At 39.4% G+C, this 21,400-nt stretch overlaps 1 protein-coding gene across 4 annotated transcripts; it reads right to left on the bottom strand.

Annotated features, from left to right (window-relative positions):
• Positions 1–314: 314 nt before the first annotated feature.
• smchd1 (structural maintenance of chromosomes flexible hinge domain containing 1) lies at positions 315–21,297 on the bottom strand. 4 transcript variants are annotated; one of them, XM_080514753.1, is made up of 47 exons: positions 21,078–21,294; positions 18,995–19,070; positions 18,177–18,335; positions 18,007–18,089; positions 17,797–17,930; positions 17,576–17,690; positions 17,368–17,487; positions 17,129–17,295; positions 16,950–17,043; positions 16,617–16,830; positions 16,406–16,523; positions 15,824–16,007; positions 15,176–15,373; positions 14,983–15,096; positions 14,423–14,529; positions 14,224–14,306; positions 14,013–14,126; positions 12,886–12,957; positions 12,673–12,789; positions 12,439–12,583; positions 10,683–10,785; positions 10,478–10,541; positions 9,699–9,838; positions 9,385–9,513; positions 9,034–9,258; positions 8,757–8,896; positions 8,279–8,364; positions 8,083–8,201; positions 7,414–7,575; positions 7,192–7,320; positions 7,025–7,104; positions 6,416–6,573; positions 6,215–6,330; positions 6,061–6,122; positions 5,256–5,343; positions 5,017–5,148; positions 4,748–4,903; positions 4,539–4,659; positions 3,719–3,838; positions 3,403–3,488; positions 3,173–3,295; positions 2,906–3,087; positions 2,011–2,120; positions 1,458–1,528; positions 859–1,027; positions 623–775; positions 315–538 (listed from the first exon to the last, which is right to left on the bottom strand). In XM_080514753.1, exons 1-47 carry the CDS (start codon positions 21,231–21,233, stop codon positions 453–455), a joined length of 5,880 nt encoding a protein of 1,959 aa, XP_080370879.1. In that variant the 5' UTR covers positions 21,234–21,294; the 3' UTR covers positions 315–452. The 4 variants fall into 4 exon arrangements, 2 of the variants coding, with proteins under 2 accessions (XP_080370879.1, XP_080370878.1); XM_080514752.1 differs by having other exon boundaries at positions 18,007–18,335; XR_013937035.1 differs by lacking the exon at positions 315–538 and having other exon boundaries at positions 639–775; positions 859–986; positions 18,007–18,335; positions 21,078–21,295.
• Between the last annotated feature and the right edge of the window lie 103 nt (positions 21,298–21,400).

The following is a 21,400-nucleotide window of genomic DNA, read 5'->3' as shown; positions in this document are numbered from 1 at the left end:
CGCTCTCTCTCTCTCTCTCTCTCTCTCTCTCTCTCTCTCTCTCTCTCTCTCTCTCTCTCTCGTACACACACTTGAGGGTCTGACATCTGTTCTCTTTCAGCACACAAATTCTGCCATTAATTCTATCTAGCTACATTTAAGTGATGAGTGTCTACATATCAGAGGGTGTCGGTTTTTTTTCATGCGTGAAACTGCTCCAGTTATGCGTCTCCACATACGTCACAACATTTTTCAAGTTTCATACCTGGGTAGGTTTAATAACACAGCCAAAAAGAGATCCACGGCAAAGCGTTTTATTTCATTTTGTGCTTTGCATGACGTTCGGTGATGGACAATATGGAAGAAAAATATCAATCTGTAGTTTTGGTCCTAAAATACTAAGTATTACAAAGTAAAAAAATACATGAAATTACACTCAACAATCCAATTTCTTTAAAAAAAAGTGGACACGATTACATCTTTGCTCTTTTTGTAGCGATGCCTGATGTGCCAGGGGCGTGTTGGACACTTCGTCTTGCTGTTTTTGCTTGGAGGGATGCTAGAAGAAACGAAAATTAATAAATAAAAAATAAAATAAAATACAGAAACAAAGCAAAAAGCTTAGCGTGGTCAACGAACATACCAAGTTGACTGTCAATTTTTTTCAGCTGCTGTTTTATGTCATCCACCTCTTGTTTTTGCCTTTCAATGTCTTTTCCTCCATCCAACTGCTGTTGTCGATCCCTTTCTGCTTCCTCCTTCAGCAGCAAAACTGAGCGGTAGCGAGTGAGCAGCTCTGTCCAACAAAGCAAAGCAGAAATTAAAGCAAATTCTAAAATACCTGCACCCTCGGAAAAGCTGTGAAAATCGACCACTTACCTTTTTGCTCTATAAGAGTGTGGTAATTCTCTGGAAGTGGGGCTGCAAGCAGTTTTAGCCTGTCCATCTGTGGGGCTTTATTCTGTGCACCTCCAAAGATACCCTTAGCACTGACCCTTTCCCCCTGCCTGGTCAGGATGGTGGAACAGAAGATCTTATTCTGCACTACCTGGAAGCAACAGCTCATTTAGAGGGCAGTGAGTTTACTGTGCTGCCACTACAACACAGTTAAACATTGAACAAACAAACATGTATATCAAAGTCAAAAAAAGTCAGTCAGCTTTATTTGTCAAATGTGCTGATATGTGTGACATACAGCCCAGATGAAATTCCGGTCCTCTCAGACCCACAGTGCAAATATATTAAGAGAGCAGTATATGGTTTTATTGCATGTCTTTAGAAGTAATGTTAACCAGGTCCTCTTTTTAAAGTCACGACTAGAAGCATTTTTTTGTTCTTCTGACTTCAGGATTGTATGATTTACTATGAATACAAAATGCAAGGAAGCATGAGTTGATGCAGTTCAGTAAGCCTTTTGCAATGTGTTTATTGTGATTATTGACATAGCGCAGTCCTGGCTGCATCTGAGCATCATTTACCTTTCTTCTGTATTGGTTTGCAGAGTCGAGGTCATTGATCAGGATCGTATCTCCAAGGAGGTTTTGAAACACTACAAGAGAAACATAAGCTGGGAACTTCATGATATTTGTAACAAATACAAACCTTCACTTTTTTTTATTTTTTATTTATATCTTATATGACATCCCTTCATTGCACCATACGCATTGATCAGTTTGACATACACTGCATGTAACAATCAATAAAGGACATGAACATTTGCAACAAACTTTAGCTTCATGGAAAAAAAAACAACCTATCAATTCATACATTTTTAAAATGAGCAGCTTCTGACACAGTGTTTCAAGTGAGGAGACCCCCTTCATCTTCTCAGGTTGTGTGCCAGGTGGAAATACTTACAGAAACTCTACAGGAGAGGTGGGGGCGACAAGGACCCCCCCCCCAAAAAAAAAAAAAAAAAATCAACCTTGGAAACCTTGGAAACATGGACTAAGTATAATCCTGCAATAACAGGATAAAAGCTAAGCAACGTTCCATTGAGAAGGAGACAAAATCTTTTTAAAGGTAGCTCACCGATTTTACAGCTCTCCTCATGTTGGGGGTAAATCAGCAGCTCTCTGGCGAGCACCGGGTTCCCGGGGGGATCAAAGAGCGCCCGGCCTCTTTGTATGTGTGGCAGCGGTCTGCAAACAATTCAGATCCATTATCTGAGATTTCGCTCCTGAGGTAGCACAATGAAACCATGCATGCTCACTTCTCAACTTTGCATTATACACACAGACACATTTGTGTGATGAGTCATCATATTGAGAATTTCTCTCTCCATTTTCCTTTCAAGATTTGAAGGTGTTAAAAATGGCTTCTCACATTGTGATTGATTTCTGGGGTTTGGGTTGAAATGACCTGCTTTAAGCCAAGGTAATCAGCACACAAACAATAAAGCGGTGAAGGAGGCTCTATACATAGATAGTCATTATTTGTGAAGCAGGCCACAATGAAAGACAGTGTAGATAATGTGGCTTGTCATAATGAAGGATGTTCTATTTCTGCACTTTATTCAAGTGTTAAAAGTGTTCATGTTTTCTTTTTTAGATTCCAGAGTGTCATACAAGGAGCTGCCAAAAGGTATTTAAATTACTGTTTCTGTAAATGTTAGGCTGGGAGAGGGCTTATAAATGAAAGACTATAATAGATGGACACACACACACACACACACACACACACACACACACACACACACACACACACACACACACACACACACACACACACACACACACACACACACACACACACACACACACACACACACACACACACACACACACACACACACACACACAGAAAGTAATGTACACCCACATGTGAGGTTTGAATAACAAAAAAAAATTCCTTCCCGCTGCAGAAACTGAAAAGTCACTAAATTGTCACAAAAAAGCCTTGAAGTTTTGAAAACTCGCTGTCGTACCTGTTACCTGGTGACACATGAATGCTGTCAAGCGGCATGACCTGCTGCTGGCCCCGTGTATCGCTGTATATCATCTGTGCAGCTTCTGTGGTTCTGGTGACAACACAGTCCAAATTGCCACCGAGGGTCCAGGAGATGACCCTCGCAGCATCGTCGTCCTGCAGCTGGGCCAAATGGCCTACCTGCATTCAGAAGACAAATGATAAAATAAAACAAAAAAAAAAACAGATCCTGCCTTTACAGTTCTGGGGTGATTTTGAAATGTACCTTTCCCAAAACATCCTGCCGCCCTTTGAAATGGTCAGAGATGTTGCAGGTCCTTCTTTGCATTCTTTCAATGCGCTCAGCTTCGTCAGTCTTCTCCTTGATCAGAGTGTCAACGGCTGAAATCTATAAAAAACTAAGTTAAATTCACAAATATCACTTCTGGAAACATACTGTACATATAACCTAGATTGTATATGCAAAGGGAAACTAGTTATAAAATAATATCTTACAGACACTGGCTGGGGAATTGTTATGTTCTTCCTTGTCAGCTCATCTCGGACTTTGGCCTCTTTCTGACTTGCATCATCTCTCTGAACTGATGATTCAGAAAAATCACATTTTCAAACAAGCATTTTAGTACTTGTATTACGAAAGTGAAACATTGGATGTTGTGGAATTTGACTGAAGTACAATCAAGGGTTTCCTATCCAATTACTGCTTTTAGTAAGAGTTGTATTGGAATTCAACAGAAGTTGTGCGACATTTTCTAGAAACACCGACATTTACATGCCACATCATATAATTTAATTAACAAACAAATCTTACTTGTAAGCATTTTGAGGAGTTCAGTAAAAGCAGAGAAAAGGTCAGTATATGTGATAAGAGCAGTGGTGAGTTCAGTCTTTTTCTTGGTCAGCTCCAACACCTTCCGTTGCTTCTCTGCATCTGAATTGAAAACAAAACCTCAGTTTAAGCAGGATTGTATTGATGTTTTGGTCAGATTTTTGACATTCTTGAAATCCCAATAATTTTAATTTTGATTGTTTACAGAGTTGAACTGTAACATTGATATGATTGCATATAGTGAATTATAACCAGAGACATCTCACAGGGAGTTGATTTTTCCATACTGCCAGGCAGATGATGCTGGTGAGGTACTAAACCTTCAATTTAATGTACAATAATTGGTAAAGCAGTGGTTTTTACCTTGGATATCTGAAACACACAGCAGATTTTTGATTGTACTGATTTTGATGAGGACATTTTCATGTTCTGATTCTTTTTTTATGGCCAAATAAACAGCAAATTAGTTTTTATGTGGCCTTTGAACCATAATGGGTCTCACACTGTTTGTTTCAGACAGACGTGGCCATGGGCTGGTAAATGCAGCTTGAACAATAGTAGTAAGGTACAACAAAAAACAAACATATGTATACAGTAATATGATTTGAAAATGGTTCCCAATAAAACCTATTTGTGAGAAACTAATGTTGACTTCTACATCACTGTACTTCTATTGATGTGATATCTGTAATAACCTTCATATTAACTTCCACTGTTTGTCCGCAGATGTTTTTTTTAAATTGATGAACCAATTTGATGTCAGCAGAAGATGTTCAATAATGAATAGGTTACTGTAGCATACCACTGAAGAATTGGAAAGACAGCTTATAAGGAGCCAGCGAAGTCGAAACCACTTCAGGTTTGAACAGGAGGATGTACGAGCTGCCGTTCTCTCCGGGACTATTCTTCATAATAGCCAGTCTCTGGAGACGATTAAGCATAAAATGATCATATGTGTATGTATTGGTAATAGACCAATGCCCCAATGCCCCATGAGAGTTTGTAACTCACAGAGATGTGGACCTTTCCCTGGACCAAATCAAACGGGATTGTGTTGATCCTCCCTTCAAACAGAGGGATGTTTTGCTTTTGTTCTGCATGTGCACATATGATGGAAGCTACCACCTTTCCATCCAGGTTTTGCCCGGCTGGGTTTTCATGACGATCCTGGAATCAATTAAATCAACTCAGTTCACTTGAATTGCAGAGAAAACGTAAACTTTAAAATGGCTTTTGAAGAAAAACATAAAAAAGAAAAGACTATCAGTATTAACTCTCACCATGATCGCCAGCGTCATGTGCTCCAGCAGTGTTCGGTGAGCACTGTCCTCACTGTAGGAAACAACCGGGTTTGGTGGTGGAGATACAGGTCCCAGTTTGATTGGCTCGTCACTCACTACATTTACAGGAATCTACAAACATCAAACAGTGGTGAAGGTGTGTCCCCTCCACCAATCAGCTCCAATTACAACCTGTACTTTGTGGGGGTCTGGTGGAGCTTTCATTGTATCAAACCGACCTGATCACTGAACAGGAGTTCATCGTTGTTGATGTGCAGAGAAAATTGGATAATATATCCTCCGAGAAGCGTTGGGATTTCTTTGTCTCTGCAATGAGGCACAGAAACAGTACATTATTTAAATTTAATGAACTAGTGAAAGTCAATTACACTGTGAGACACCAAAGGTACATAATATACAGTGGCAGTACTTCAGATTACCAATAAGTTCAATAACTGATAAGTGCAGACTGTGAGTAGTTTGTCGGTGTAAGACTCTTTCTCTTTACCTTCCTGCAGGATATCTGACATTGGAACTGAGAGTTTGTGATGTATGCCGACTGACCCCATCTGCAGCAAGTGGATTGATTAATTGAGTTGCTGCCTAACAACTTATTTATCTCCATCCCATACCTTTCTCACCTCTCTCCTACCAACTCCCAACTGCTGCAGCAGAAAGTGTTTCATTTATTCTGTCACCTATACTTGCCATCCATGGGGGGGGTTGTTGGGTTTTTCTGTGTATAACTGGCACAGGATAGTTCTATTCATATTGCAATATAGATAAAGTTGAATTGAATCAACAAGCCAGAAGCTACTTAAACATAAAGAATGATGAAGAGACTCTAATGTTGAGGGGGAGATTGTTTCAGTCATATGGGGCTGAGCACCACATACTGCAGGTACCATCAGAGGTCCTCATTGTTGCAATGAAGTCAACTAATCCTTGATTAGACCATTTCTCAAAACATAAAGATTTCCCATTTACAACATCTCAAATCAAGTCGGTGAAAGCAGAAACACTCTGGACGTGAACATATTTTACCTGAAGTAAAAACGTTCCTTTTTCTCATTTTTCAAAGGCATGCTACACATCATCTGAGTTGCCTGAATGGGAGACAGAGAAGAATACAAGTGTGTAAATAACAGTTCAGAGAATAACATATAAATAAAAAATTAAGCTCAGTTGGTCACTCAACATCGTCTGGAGGTGCATTTCTAGAGGATTCACTCTTCCACAGCAGCATGGACACAGCAGAGGGCTCAAAAGTAGTAATTGGGCTTCCTTCATCAGACACCACGGTCACAGAAAAAACTGAACACACATAGAAAGAAAGAGGAGACCTCAGCTTATTGGACGGACACTGAGCTCATGAAAATGTGAGGATTCGGATTAAAACCTGGGAAGACTCGTCCAGCGGGGAGCTTGGCACTTTTGTCGTATTCTACCAACAGCTTGACAGGCTTGTTGGGATCAGGGATGACAGTGAGGTTCACCGATGGACCGGGGATGAGTCTGTTGTTGAAGGAACCTCCAAACGTCAGCTGATAGTACCCCCTGGTGGAAGAACAGCGCAATAAAGATGAGTTCAAGAGTTTGAATTCAGGTTGATGATATGATGGAAACATGTAGTGATGAGACACACTGATAGTGTCATATTCTTCCTCTGTGCAGGAAATTATTTAATACACATTTTTAATAAGAATGAGAATGAATGCTATGCAGGCATTGATATAAAACAATAACAAATAAGGTGCACTGAAGAAATGCTTCTTTGAGATTAAGCCACTTGTTTCACCTTTTACTACTTTCGCCTATATTTTTATTCAATTAAGCTTGACAATGTACTACTTGACATGAAGCAAACAAAAGCCAGAGTTCTGATTTAATTCTGCACTCTTAATGGAGATAGCATTGCTTTACCCAGATTCCAGATTTTAAAAGTATTTTTTTTGTCTGCCAATTACTTTGATTACTTCAAATTGATTGAATAGATCATGTAACTTACTTTGGGCCGGACACACTATTAACTAGGAAAGAGGCTTTTCCTTCTGGATTCACATGATGGGAATTCCCCGATGTCGTCACCTAAAATAAAAACAATAATTCAGTTTTGTATTCTGATCTGCTCCCAAGTGGTTTGTTCAGCTTGTTTGAGTTCTTTGTCAAACTTACCGTCAGGCCAGGAGGAAAGGATGTTATTCTTACTTCAGCTGTCTGGTCGTCGGAGGGGTTTCCCCACGCATCAGACAGCTGGATCACAAACGGTGTGGAGCTCCCCGTACCATTTAAAAACTGCAAATGCTTGAAAAGATATATATATATATATATATAAACATGCTGTCACAACTATTTTGGTACAAGCAACAACACCTATTGGTATGGCTTTCCTTCTACCTGCCCAGGTGAGCTGACCAGTGTCAGCTTTGTAGGGACTCCAGCAGTCACTTTGACTATGACCTGCTCCATGAAGCTTTGGTAGGTGAAACTCATCTCTCTGGGGCCAAGAGTGCCGGCTTTGAAACATACGCCGGTCACGACAACAGAGCTGCTGGACTCCTGACACAACACACAAAGCAGTGATTTAGTGGCTCATCAATATCAGAAAGGAATCACAACACGGTTTGGTTCAACATTGAACAAAAGGATTACAATCCCCAATCCAAAATCTTGACAGGAGTATTTGAATGTTTAGTGGGAACAAGAATTAGAATTTAATGTTTAAGATCCATTCAAAAAGGTGATTCGGTGACTTGTATTCAATAACTCTTTGCATTGTTGAATGTGTGTCTTGGGTGTGGCAATTTTTCTTGTACTTATGTCAAAGTGTCCTTGAGCGACTTACAGGGCAGCTGTTATGATTGGTGTGTGAAAGGGTGTGTGTGTGTGTGACTTTGGAACTGCTGAAGCAGTGGATAAAATGCAATGTAAAAATGAAACCGATTCACCAGTTGCTTCCTCAGCAAAATTGACCAATTTTATTTGCCTGATTTTGATTTTTATAAATAAGTCTAAAAACTTAAGGAGTTAAGTGCTAAGTAAGTTAAGTGTGACTCTTTGTCCCACCTGATATGCAAAGGTGACTGCTGATTTGTCCAAACCTTCAGCTTCCACATTCATTTGGTTCAAGCAGTTCGGGGTCAGGCTTTTGGTTGCATTGTCAAACTTGTCTACAAGCTCCAAACCTTAGGAAGAAAAAGTTATGCCTGGGTCCATAAAAAAATACGGAGACATTGAAATATTTAACCAGGGTCATACTAACTGATGTGTTCAGACAGAGTTTCTCCAAGCTTCAGTGTTCTCTGCATGAAAGTTACTTTTAGCTTGTGGGGTTCATCTGGACGAGGCCTGCAAATAAACACAAGACGAAACAAGAAATGAGACAGATTTCAAAAATATAGTTTCCAGAAGAAATATTCCAAGAGGAGAAATGCCATGAGACATGTCACTTTTCAGAGCGTGTTTTAAAATTTCATTCAAAAGAAACATGGTATTAAAAAATATGTAAAGTAGTACACTTTGGAAACACGAGTAAGAAAACTTGACATGTTTGGTGTATTTAATCAAGAAACATCATTCATTTTGTCACTTGCTCAGTCCAGTTCTGCTTATATTTGCAAAAGTGAAACATGGACTGCATTTTCTTAAAGATTCAATAGGAAGGTCATTTTCTCAAAATACCAGATCATTTGCAAGAGATTTTCAGAGATTGGAGATTTGGTGTGGAGAGTTTGGCTTACATGATCCTGAAGGAGAAAGACACATTCTGTTCCTGATAGGACACCTCGTAGAAGTGCTCGTCCTGCACCTGCTTGGCCACAGGTATAACCGGCAGCTTCCCCTGCACCAAATCTCCCACGTTTACACCTGTCCAGCTAACCTTTGGCACAGCAAAGAGAAAAAAAATCAAAACTCAGAAACCCTTGTCTTATTTAATGAAACATTTGACTGGTTTGAATTTTTATTCCCTCAATAAAAAGGTTTTCAAACAGAATACATTAAATAACTGAGATATACCTTGATCTTGGATGCTATTTCATCTGTCAGTGCCACTTCTCTTCCAGCTTCGTCAAACAGTTTGTAAAACAAGTTTTCCAACAAGCCTCCCGCCAGCCATTCGATCTTTTCATTGGGCTTCAGTATCAGATTCCATTCGTCGTTGACACTGAGCTCGATTGCTGCGACCTGTGTGCTGGGAAGCACCAGCAGGTCCCGCGTCACCGGATTTACAGCCTTATGAGTCTAGCAGAATAACACAAAAACATTTTGAAATAGTATGAATAAACTTAAAATCCAGTGATATGCAAAAATAAATAAATAAAATAAAATAATATATATATATATATATATATATATATATAAATGTACCGGCATCTCAAATAAAACTTGGAGGATTTGTGTTTCTCCTTTGGTTATTTTCAGGTTTATGGGCTTCGTCACAAGCTGGCCAGCTCCCGCGCTGCTGCAGTCAGTCATCTGCTGTGGAAAACCTGGAACCTGACACATGCAAGAGCACAATGGCTAATTTAGATTTCTTCCAAATAACAACAGCAAAGTTGATCTCTGGTACCGAGGATACTCATGAGCTCCCTTGTGTTTGAACATGGTGTTTGTTGTGAACAGTCAATTACTAGCAGAAAAGTTCAGGAACTCAAAGAAGAAAAGGAACTTGTCATCCATACCCGACACCGAACTGTCTGTCTGGGATTAGCTGTAACATTTCCAGCTTCATCATGAACTTCCACATGAAATGTGACCGGGGTTCTATTCTCCACTCTGATTGGGTCTTCTTTTGGTGTCACAAAGATGGAATGTGGAAGACCTGAAAGAAAGCTGCAATGATTATGAACATATTTGCCTCACTTGTGAAAGAGGACTCTTAAGAAACACAGCTAGTGCAATATTGGTATGTGTCTTGTCTTTATATCGGTTTCAAACTGACTCTTGACTCGTGTGCAAAAACAAAAACCTATGTTTGCAAACAAATCCTTCCACATAACTGCTGAGTAGGGGATATGATGAGTTGGCTTCAACTAAAATGTCATGGTTGACAAAAGTCAGTGGCCTATTTATTTTATAAAGCAAATCCAACAATCGCTGCCTTGTTGCTATATGCAAGTTTACATGTATTTTCCCTGAAGTGAAATAAAAAAGATTGTTTGGGAGTGTAGATTGGTGGCCTTTTGAAGATCTACTCATCTGATGATGAATACACATTTCTTTAAAAGCACTGTTAGTGGAGCCTGTTTAATTTATTGGAAGAGAGAAGTGTCACAAAGTGCATTGCAGCTTAAAGACTGCAACAGTGCTAAAATAATTCTATGAGGTTAAATGATGTCTGTTTGAAACAAAACTGCAAATACTGATTAAAAAAGATTTGATCACATTACTTGTGCTGTGTGTACAATACTTTTGGCTGTGTGAAAGAGAAATTTCAGGAAAAAAATAAATGCAATCTCACCAGCATTTAGGTTGATCTTTTTTGACTGAGTGTCTTTTTTCAGTCCGGGGAGGGTCACTTTAATCTGAAAAGTTACGGTATATTGACAAAAATCTGAGAACCTGGAAAAGTGTTGCTTTGCTTCTTTAATAACATATGTATTTTTTCATGTATTTCAACCTGAGTATACACATTAACTTTTCCTGTATAGATCATGTTTTCTAACCTTCATTTCCTGGTGATTCAGGACTCTTCCAATTGCTTTGACACCTCGGATGGTGACTGTGCTCTTGTTGCTGTCCACTGTCATGTAACTCAGTTCCAGGTCACTAAACAATCATAACAAGAAATATAAGAATAACAAGAGGAATGACAATAAGAACTACAATTTATCTGACATTCCAGAGCAAATAAATATTTGAAGGTAAGCTAAACATTCCAATAGACTAGTCGGTGAATGGTTGATCCCAGGTTGGAAAATAAAAGTCTTTTTATCCTGAAAAAGTGAGGTCCTCCTATATTCAGGACCTGTTATTCCGCTTCCAGTAGTATACCCATTTCTGCATAACGACAGCACTGAACAGCAACAGAACTGAATCATGGCAACAATGATAGCAGGTGAGAAACGGGTAACGCAGATCTATGGGGGTAATAGGATGAAGACACTGAAGACTGATTATAAAACTGTGTGTCGCACAAGCTGAAAGTATTTTGAAGCTACAGGACATAACAGGAATGGCATGCATTCGAAGGCAGGATTTTGGAACCTCCCACCTACAAGAATGGAGAAGACCAAGGGCTGTAGAGGGAGCATCCCATGGAGCCTGGGCCAAATGTGACCTCCCCAAGAGGAGCATCACATGGAGAGACTTATGCAAGTTGGAGCTTTTCCAGATCTTATTCCTGGCACACATCTCATCAGGGTGTAAAACAGCTCACACACCCTCGAGAGTGAGAGACATGCAAGAAATGCCAACCACAAGGGAAAACACCAGCACTGATTAGCTTCATAAAAGAGGGACAGAAGCTAATGAACACAACAAGAAGCAGAATGCTACATAAGGCCCAATCTTGGCAAATGAATGTGGTCATGGAAAGAGAGCTGCTGTTTCCCCAGGTTATCCAGGCTACTCTCAGGCCAGATGTGGCACTGTGGTCCAACGAGGCAAAGAAGATCATCCTCATTGAATTGAGAGTCCATGGGAGGATGGGTGTGATAGGCAAAAACTGTACTTTTATTATTCGTTATTGCTTAGTATAGTTGAAGTTGGTAAGTAAGTAAGTAAGTAAAATGTATTTATAAAGTGCTTTTCACAGATAAAAATCACAAAGTGCTGTACAGGAGAAAAGGTAAAAACAACAATAGAAAATGTATATACATGTGTAAAATTAAAGTGACACTAGTGAAAAAAAAACCCATCAAACCCATAATATTGAAGTTATCGTTGCATATCGCATGTCTATGTTAATCACTGTTTGCTGTTTTTACACCTGCCGCGAGTCATTATACTTTGTATTCTCGGGAAGACTTATCGGCAGTACCACTCGGAGATGTCTGCGAGGTCTCTGGCCGTGGGGCCGGGGGAACATCTTATCTTACTGCATTCCTACCTTCTCAGCTCACACACACACACACACACACACACACACACACACACACACACACACACACACACACACACACACACACACACACACACACACACACACACACACACACACACACACACACACGCACGCACACACACACACACCCTGACCATTCAGACTAAATTCACTAAAGGGAACGAAGGAGAAGCAACTGTTGATTTGAAGAAGCAAGTCTAATCGTATTACGAGGAACTAAAGGGAGGTTGGGTGAATCACCGGTGTGCAACTGTATGCATCCTAAAGCTTGCAAAGTATGTAATTATTCATCAACTGAAGAAAAAGAAAAAGGTATACACAACCATAGGACGATGTTTAACAAGTAAAAGACCAACCTGCAGGTGAGTACAGGTTGGGGCTGGAAAGGAGGTTCTGCTGCATGGCCAAAGCAGTCTGTTATCCGTAGAGGGATGTCAAACGGCACGCCAACACGAACAGAATGGTTTTTTTCATCTATGGTGAAGGCCTCTCCAAATCCAGCTAGAACAGGTGGACAAACCAGCGTATTATTTGGAAATTTTAAAGTTTAAATGTGAGAATAAAACACTCTGAGCTACGGTTCGTCTTACCTGTGATACTGAACTTGAGTGTGTAGCTTGGAAGCTCTGTACCTCCAAAGATAGTGGATTGAGTGTCACTGACTATGGCATTCAGTGACAGTGTGTACTTTCCCAGATTGACCATGTCTGTGTCAGACGAGGGGCATAGAACATGAAAGTGAATACATAAATCAAGAGAAGGGTAAATACTATGAAAAAATGGTAAATACAAATTATATGTACCATGTTTTTTGAACCAGAAACCATTCTTTGCTGAATATTGAGCAATATGTTCTGTTTTCTTTCCTCCAGGACCTATGAATGAAATACCCAAAATTATTTATTCAGTGAAATTGGTAAATTGTTGCCTCATTGCTCATATACTCATTGTTGTATATACTTTATAATCAATTCAAGTATAGTGTGGGTAAAAACTGTTTATGTGTGTGTATATCATAATCATTGGTGTGTGAAAAAAAGATTCATTTGTACACAATACATTTTATACATGGGCAATACCTTTGTTGTGTCTCTAAAGGAGCAGTAAATTGCTCCATCTTTACTTAGACAAGCCTTTCCTGCAGTTTTACAAATAGACTTTACTCAGTGACAACTAAAATATGGCTTGTAAACAGACAAAGTCTCAAACTTGTGAAGCCTTTTGCTTATTGCTGAGCCTGCTTTGCTTCACCATTCTTGCAACAATGCCGATACGTATATGTGCCGATATTGACACATATTCAATAACGTGCAACCCGAGAACAATAGTTACTGGTACCAGTACACACACTGAGACAACAGACAAATCACATACATGCAAAGAGCACTAAACACGTACACATGTATAAATTGTAATTCTAATCTACATACATGCCAACAAATCTCATTATAGACTCACACATATAAAACAGAATAATAGGTGCACGGGCACAAATCATTTTATTGCGATAATCGCACTACTTTTGCCTCCTGCATGATCAAATCAAATCAAACTTTATTTATAGAGCACTTTTTATACATACATGCAATGCAAAGTGCTTCACATAAAAGAGAAAGAAAAATAGAAACACGTACACACCCACACCCAACTACACACACATACACATACAATCAATACAATAACCATTGTTTTAACTGTATGTTTACCATTTCAATCAGAAAAAAGATACACTTTCTCATATTTCATTAGCTTTGAGAGAATGTTTGTGCTTTAAACAAAACATTGAGATTGATTGTGTCATGCATATTCAATCTTGTCAGCTCTGTTACATGTATATTCTAAATATGCATATAGTTATGATTGGATATTTGATTCAATATTTGTGAATCTAAGCAGCTTTGTCTATCTTTAGTAAAATGGGTAGTCTTACTCTGGTGGAACAGACTGAATTTGACATTCATTGTTGTCCTGCCCCCCACGGATCCTGAAGGTATACAGGATATTGACTCTTCTTTACCATTCAGGATGGTGACTTTGAGTGGCCCTGAAATAATACAATACATGTGGGATGAGCACTAACATCAATGAGAAGCTGTGTGAGCTTGTTTGTTGTGAAAACAATCATCAAACTAGTATTTGACCTAAAACACTCCCAGCGGGGAGAGGATCACTGTTGGGCCATTGGTTCCCTTCAGGCCACTCCACTTTCAGCTTCTTTGGAACTCTGGAACATACAAAATGCCACCCCTAAACCTTAAAGTAACAATGAATCAACCTATAAAGGAAAAGGATTTAGGGAACACTAAACTGCAGCAGCATTTCTTTGAACTGCTCACTCACTTGAGAAGATCACTGTTGATTTTTGTTTGGATGGCATGATCAGTGGCATTCTTGTCAATCTTGGAAATTGCAATGGTCTTGGTCTCATCATAGAGAGCTTTCGGCTCCTGGAAAACAGATTTGATTATACATTGATCCTCTCAATAAATAAATAGGAAAAAGGTTGTTGCAGTGACAGGAAAATAATGTGAATTTAATAATGTCACTATTCATTTTTATGTTCTTGCTTTTGAGATACGTCATTCTCAAAGTATCTATCAGTTACTATCATTGGTTTATTTAGAAACTTTGTAGAATACAATCAAACTTAGAACTCATGGCCACAGTGCTGGTCAAAGCACAAACCACAGGCCAAGTTATCGGAATTGTCTTTTGTCAAATTATTAAAGGAATTGTTGATGTCTTCAGTTTCATTTCTTAAAAAACTTGCAAACATTCCAACAGCCTTCTTTTCACATTGTCATTATGGGGTACTGCCAGTACAATTTTGAGGAGGGAAAAAAAGAATTTTGGAAAAAGGCTGCAACATAGCAAAGCGGGGCGTCATGATTCTTTCTTACACGAGTGATTACCACCAGTCCTCCAGCGCCAAAGACGTCTTTGTTGTGATTTCCATGAAGCAAGAAATGAACCACAGTACCATAAATGATGGACTGTGTTTTGTGAGATTTCACCTGCAAGCAGACAAATTATTCAGAGTCAAATGTAAAACACTGACAGCATTTGCATTGTGTTTTGAAAGAAAAAGCTTACAAGATCGCCCGCTTTGAATGATTTCGGCTCCCATTTGATTTTGGAGAAGGCTGTCCAGGTGTCCATCTTCTTCCTGTTGTCCTGCCGTTCTACCGTCTCCTTGCGGCCCATAAACTTCACTTGCTTGTCATAAAGCTCGTGGCAATTTAAAAGCCACTGATTGAAGTGACTCTTAATATCTCGTCGCCTTGGTGTACTCTGTTGGAAATTGAAAAGAAAAAGTTTCACAGAGGCTTGACAAGGAACTTCAGATTTTCATTTTAAGAAATAACCTCAGTCGAGACAATGTTGACACTCGGGGCAAATAAAGATTCCATAAAGATTAATTTCTTGTTCAGCAACAAGAGTAATGAGTCAGTTTGTATACTGGTGAATATCAAAACTCTCCTGACACATCATGAAAACCAAATGAAGGGAAATATATTCCTTTTTAATTTTGTGTCCTCTGTCTATTGATCTGTTGCTCTGTGTAGTATTGTTTAATTATTATTGGAGAATCAAAAATGTTGTTTCATCTTCCTAATTGTCAAATATCAGATGACCTCACTTCACACTCGAGGGCGTTTACTATTCATCCATCCAACCAATAGCAAATGAAGCTGAAATTTGTTCTAATCATTATGAACTTGGGAGAATCCAAATGACCACCTGTCCATTGGAAACAGCTGTGAAAAGTGTGTCCTGATTCTTCAATTTCTGCTCCAGGTCCATGAAGGTGAGCTTATTTTGGGTCACTTTGAATCCATCGTCAGTGAAGAGCACCCCTGAAAGCCGGTTGTAACACTCTGCAGGCGGCCCATCAGATCTTCTGGAACAAGTGCACCAATCGAACCTGCAATGAGCAGAAACCAAAATAAAAAATGAGAAAGAATTAAAGCTTGACATTTTGAAAAGGTTTGCCTCTTTTCTTGCAAACATGTTGTATCAAACAAACTCTGTGGATTCATATATATTTTCTGAAATTGTTGAAATGTGACTGACAGATTGATCAGCCCATCAGTAAAGCATTGCTAATCATCAGCATCCATCAATCCAATTAAATTAAATTAAATTCAACTTTATTCATATAGCCCCACATACAACAGTCATTTACTGCTGATTTAAAAAAAAAAGTTAAAGCAGGGCATTACATTTCAACATAGAAAAACAACCTTTTCTGAAGAAATAATATACAATATAAAATGATATCTCAAAGTATCTATATTTAAAACAATATTTGAAAGTATTTACTCAGACACTGTGGTATAGGGTATGAGGCGTCCATTCCAGAAACATTCGAAGATTGCTTTCTTTCCTCGTCCAATATTCTCTTGATGATTATCAAAATCATCTTCATCAGAAGTTGATTCTGATTGGAAAAAGACCAAAACAAGATGTTCATTAAAGTCTGACATTGTGACATGTAATTGGGTTTATTCATTTCATGGTGAGTCTGAATAACCTTGCTCTGCATTTGGGTCTTGAGGGTAAGTCTCTTTGTAATAGCGGAAAGGATGATATCGAATGAGTCCCTCCAGCGTTGCCTCATCTGGTACCGTGGCCTTGAACTCAAACGTGTCTGCAGCACTGTTAATGTACAGAGTCTGCATGTCCTTGTCAACTTCTCTGAGATTTATTGCACGGGGCAACTTTGGAGACTTGTCCCGCAGAGTGACCTGATTGAAATTGAGAAGTTCAGTCACCTTGAAGCCGAGTGGAACTAAAAACAGATTAAAAAATGAAACAAAACTAATCACAGATACAGTATGCCATATTTAAAAACAAACCCCCTCACCTGAATTTCTAGTTTATTGTGCTGGTCTGAACATGTTGACTGGCGACGCAGATCATTTCCATTAGTCCCATGAATGTAATAGTGATATATGTGCCTGGAGTCAAGACGTAAAACCAATAAACACAACTAATACGCGTGGTGTCAAAAGTTTGGATCATCAGTGGAATGAGTGGACTCACGCCAGCTCTCTGGTCAGCACATCAAACTCGTTTATCATGAAGTCGATGTGGTCTGCCTGGAGTCCTGTGATGATCACGGCTGTGAAGCTTTCCTTCTCATGTTCCTCAGCAATGACATTATGAAGGAATTGTTCATCACTTCGTGTCACATGCGAGGACTCACCAGGCTGCGACAGACAACATTGGTTACTGTAACCAATCCAGATCAAAACAGTTTTGGAAAAGAAAATAGTATTTACCGCTCTGTTTATGATGAAGCCACTGAAAATATCCTCTTTGTTTGCCTCTTTTGTCTTAAATTCTTCTTCTGATAGAATCAGCTCGTGAACATCTGGAGAGCCTGTTGATCTGGTGATCATCTGATGATTCGGGCAATGGATGTTTTTTTTATCTGCATTTTTCTTCAGACTTTCCTCATTACTTTAGTAATGCTGCAGTGTAACTCACTCTGACTGAGTTGCCAATGAAGAAAATGGCCTGTTTTCCACCAACCCCAAAGTAGGATATGTCACTGTTGAGACTGTGTCGGACAGGATCAGGCCGAACGTAGTGCTCCTGTTGACTGTGGCGAAAAGATATGCATGATCCAATTATTTTCACACTGATGTTTAACCTTAATAAACACATGTACAATGGATCGATCAGGCCTTGAAGTAATAACCACCAACCTTGAAAAGGCGGAATCTTCCCTCGTAAATTTGGACAACTTGTACACTGCCCAGTTTTTAAGCTTCTTGGTTGTCATCCCGCACCCATTATCCATGACAATCAGTGCATGTCTCCCAATAGTTTTATCAAACATCTAACAAATAAATAATAGAATAAGGCTCACGTTCGCTGTTGACAGGTTTCACATGACAATAATTAGTAAAACGAACCATTCGTATCTCGATTGTCCTCTCTCCCTTGTTTTTAGCTGTAGCTGAAAGAGCATTGTCAATCAGCTCAGCAAGCGCACCAGCTGAACAAACAAACACAATTAAAAGCTGTAAGTGAACTTTATGTTTTTTCAGTCCGAGTACACTACTTTCATTTGGCAACCACTTACACAACGCTCTGTTTCCTGCACTCGCGTGGTACTCGTATGTGCCAGCCTCGGTCAGCGTATGATAATGAGGTGTATACGTGATGTACTCCTCTGTTGTACCTGGTAGCTGCTGGTGCCTGTCTCGCACCAAGTAGAGTGTGCTGCCGTCCTGAAGTTCATCTACAATAGTTAAAAAAAATAAGAAAATGTTATCTGGGTGATATAATACTAATCACATGCACAAAAACAATATAGTTGAAATCTCAAAAGCTTGTAAATCTAATAAAATTATATGGATTTCATTAAAAAAAAAAACTGCATAGAAAACCTGGCCATTTAAGTATGTAATTGCATCAGTGCTTAAGTTTTCTCATGAGTAATTATTCACAGATCATTATTGGAAACATGCTGCTTGTCGCATTCGCTCTTGAATTCATTCTCTCCTTTTGCCTTATTTAAACTTTTTTTTTTCATCACTTTTGGTCTCTTTCTTCCCCTGTGTGTTGATGAGCTTTACTCTGCTCAAACCAACATGCCTTTTGTTAGCATGCCGAACAGTAGCTGAACCACTTTTTCACCTTGTTTACATCCTGGCTGTGCACAACTTCACTACTTGGTGTGAGCAGAACTATCTGAAGCTCAGTGGGAAAAAGACCAAGAATAGGGTGACTGTGTCTCCTGTTTCAATCCAGAGGTCCAATCTGGACACTGTGGAGGGGTATAAATATCGGGGGTATATGCTGACAATAAACTGGACTGGGTGAGGAACACTGAAGCCATCTCTGTTCAGTTAATCATTGCCCTTTCTCTTCTCTTCTATTCTGATGAGTTGTACTTACTAAATTTGTCAAAGTCCACAATTATCCTGTCAGTCGTGACCAATTCATACATCTCGTTTCCATTGTGTGAAAATTCCTGTTAAAACAAATGAAAGACATTGTGTCATTCTTTGTTCAAAAATGTTCAAAAATTAAGAGAAACATCCAATATCTACGACCATCATCACGAAAGGTTTGTCAGAGGTAGATAGATATCCAATGCCACTCAATATTGTGATCTTACTGCAAATTTACCTTATTTTTCAGGTGCAATTTGCAGCAATCCCAACAATCTGTCACATTCACTCATTTGCACACACATTCATTCGCCAATAGAGCAAAACGGGGAGCAACCTGAGGTTCAGTGTCTTGCTCAAGGGTATTTGAAAAATAAACTCAACCCACCATCCTCGGGATTAGAAGATGACTCACTTTTAATAAACTTCTACACCCACTGTACACATTCTTTAATATAACATGTTCTGGCATGCCATTTATCACCAGTAGGGCATAGTAAGAAATCAAAGTCCGAGGCAGTTGCCTACATGTTGTTTGTCAGCACAACATTCTGTTGTTATGCAATCAAAGTGAATGTAACAGTTATGAAGCTGTCACATCTCATTAAAACACACAGGTGCTGTACTTTCAAGATGGTCAGGAATGTTTATTAGAAGAAATCTGGGTGAGGTTTCCCATGTAATAGAAAATATAATCCTTTGTTTCTTGCTGTTTTCTTGTCCGTCTGTGCATAAAGCGAGTTTCTAAGAACTCACCTTACTTTCTTCATTTCCTGGAAGCAAACAAGAGATAAATTCAGCTACACCTAACAATTAACCCTCTTAAATGCAACTTTAAGATGCCACTGGGCATTAACTTTAAGTTTACGCCCAGTGGTATAAAATGGGGCTTGTATGAAAATAGGATTTTAGTATATGCAATCCAGTTTTAAAAGGCAAACTAGTCTATTTTCTTTACTTTACATAAGTGCAACTGTGTGATACTAGCTCACAGGCACTAGTCACCTCGCCTTTAAATAAATGCAAAAGTCGTCACGTCTTCACAGGCGAGACCAGCAAAATAATTAAAAAAACTACACTACAACAATACATATCATACATGGGGCAACACAATACAGGCATGGGACAATTTCTAAAAAATATGATCAATTAACCACATGCATCCAATATTCATTCCAATCATCCCCTAAACATTGTAAAACTAAACACACTTTTCGGTGGAAATTATCAGATGAGTGCATTGTGATTCAATAAAATTGTATGGTTTAAGAGGTCAATTAATGCATTTTTAGTAAACTGGGACAATTTACGGTATTTGTAAAATTGTTCACATATTTATGTTGTGATATATTTACATATATACACTGAAAAGCGCTAACTGGTTGGTTGAATCTGCCTCCTTAAATTTCAGATACGTTTGCCTCAGATATACCTGTTCATTGGTCAACCGAAACACGTGATTGATGACGTAGTATGTAATCAGGAAGTGTTGTCAAGCGACTGGAGAGTTTGAACTGAAGTAAATTGACTTTCACCGACAATAACTGTCGCACGGGGAGGCGCATCCCACTAGGAAAGCAATGGGGAACTGCTACATCACTAATTACATAATGGGAAACATCTAACAGGCCATCGTAATCTATGGCAGGAGCCAGGAATAGTGGAGCATGTGCTGGTGAACTGCTGAAAGTATGGGGGTGAAAGAAGGAATATGATGGAGAGAAGGAATGGAAGGAAGAGGAGCGAGAGAGATAGTGATGTGGGGAAAAAGAGGAAGGGGCAGGAAATGTCTGAACGGGTTCTTAAATGGGTTTAATGTGGAAAATATAGAGCAGTGGGGATGACAGAGTAATAGAACCAGTAGATGGCGGTAATGCAGCACCTATGGATGCAAACGACCTTAAAACGAAAAGAAGAAGAAAAAGAACAGAAATACAAATTACAGCTGTCCAACTTTTAATCCTTATCAGAGTTAACCGATAAAATAAATTCACAGCTCTTCAGTTTGCTCTAGGCGTCAAGTTTGAATTAGCAGCTTCAAGTAAAGCATTAGAAACGCGGTCTGGAGCAGAATAAAGTAGCGTCACCCTGCGAAGAAGTCGACGAAAGCCATTGATGTCCAGTCCAGCTGTTTCGAGGATCTTCGGCTCACTCGGGCGCGCGTCGGAGCGGCGATCGTACACTTTGATCCGTCTGCGGCTCGCAGCGCCTGCAGGGAAACGCTGAGAGTCAGGGCTGTGCATCGCTGCACACTTTCACCGTCTGAAACACGTGAGCTTTCTCTTCTCTCCCTGCCGGAGATGTCCCGCCACTATCTCTCCGCTGGCTTTTAAAGCCAGCGGGCGCCGCCTCTTCAGCGAACGCCTCAGGGGAAGGAACATTGCTACTTTCGTTTTCCCGGAATCGGTGT

The sequence above is a fragment of the Blennius ocellaris genome, assembly GCF_963422515.1.
Source record: "Blennius ocellaris genome assembly, chromosome: 19".
NCBI classification, from domain to species: domain Eukaryota; kingdom Metazoa; phylum Chordata; class Actinopteri; order Blenniiformes; family Blenniidae; genus Blennius; species Blennius ocellaris.
The sequence above is the reverse complement of the archived record's forward strand: the minus strand, read 5'-3'. Positions and strand labels throughout refer to the sequence as shown.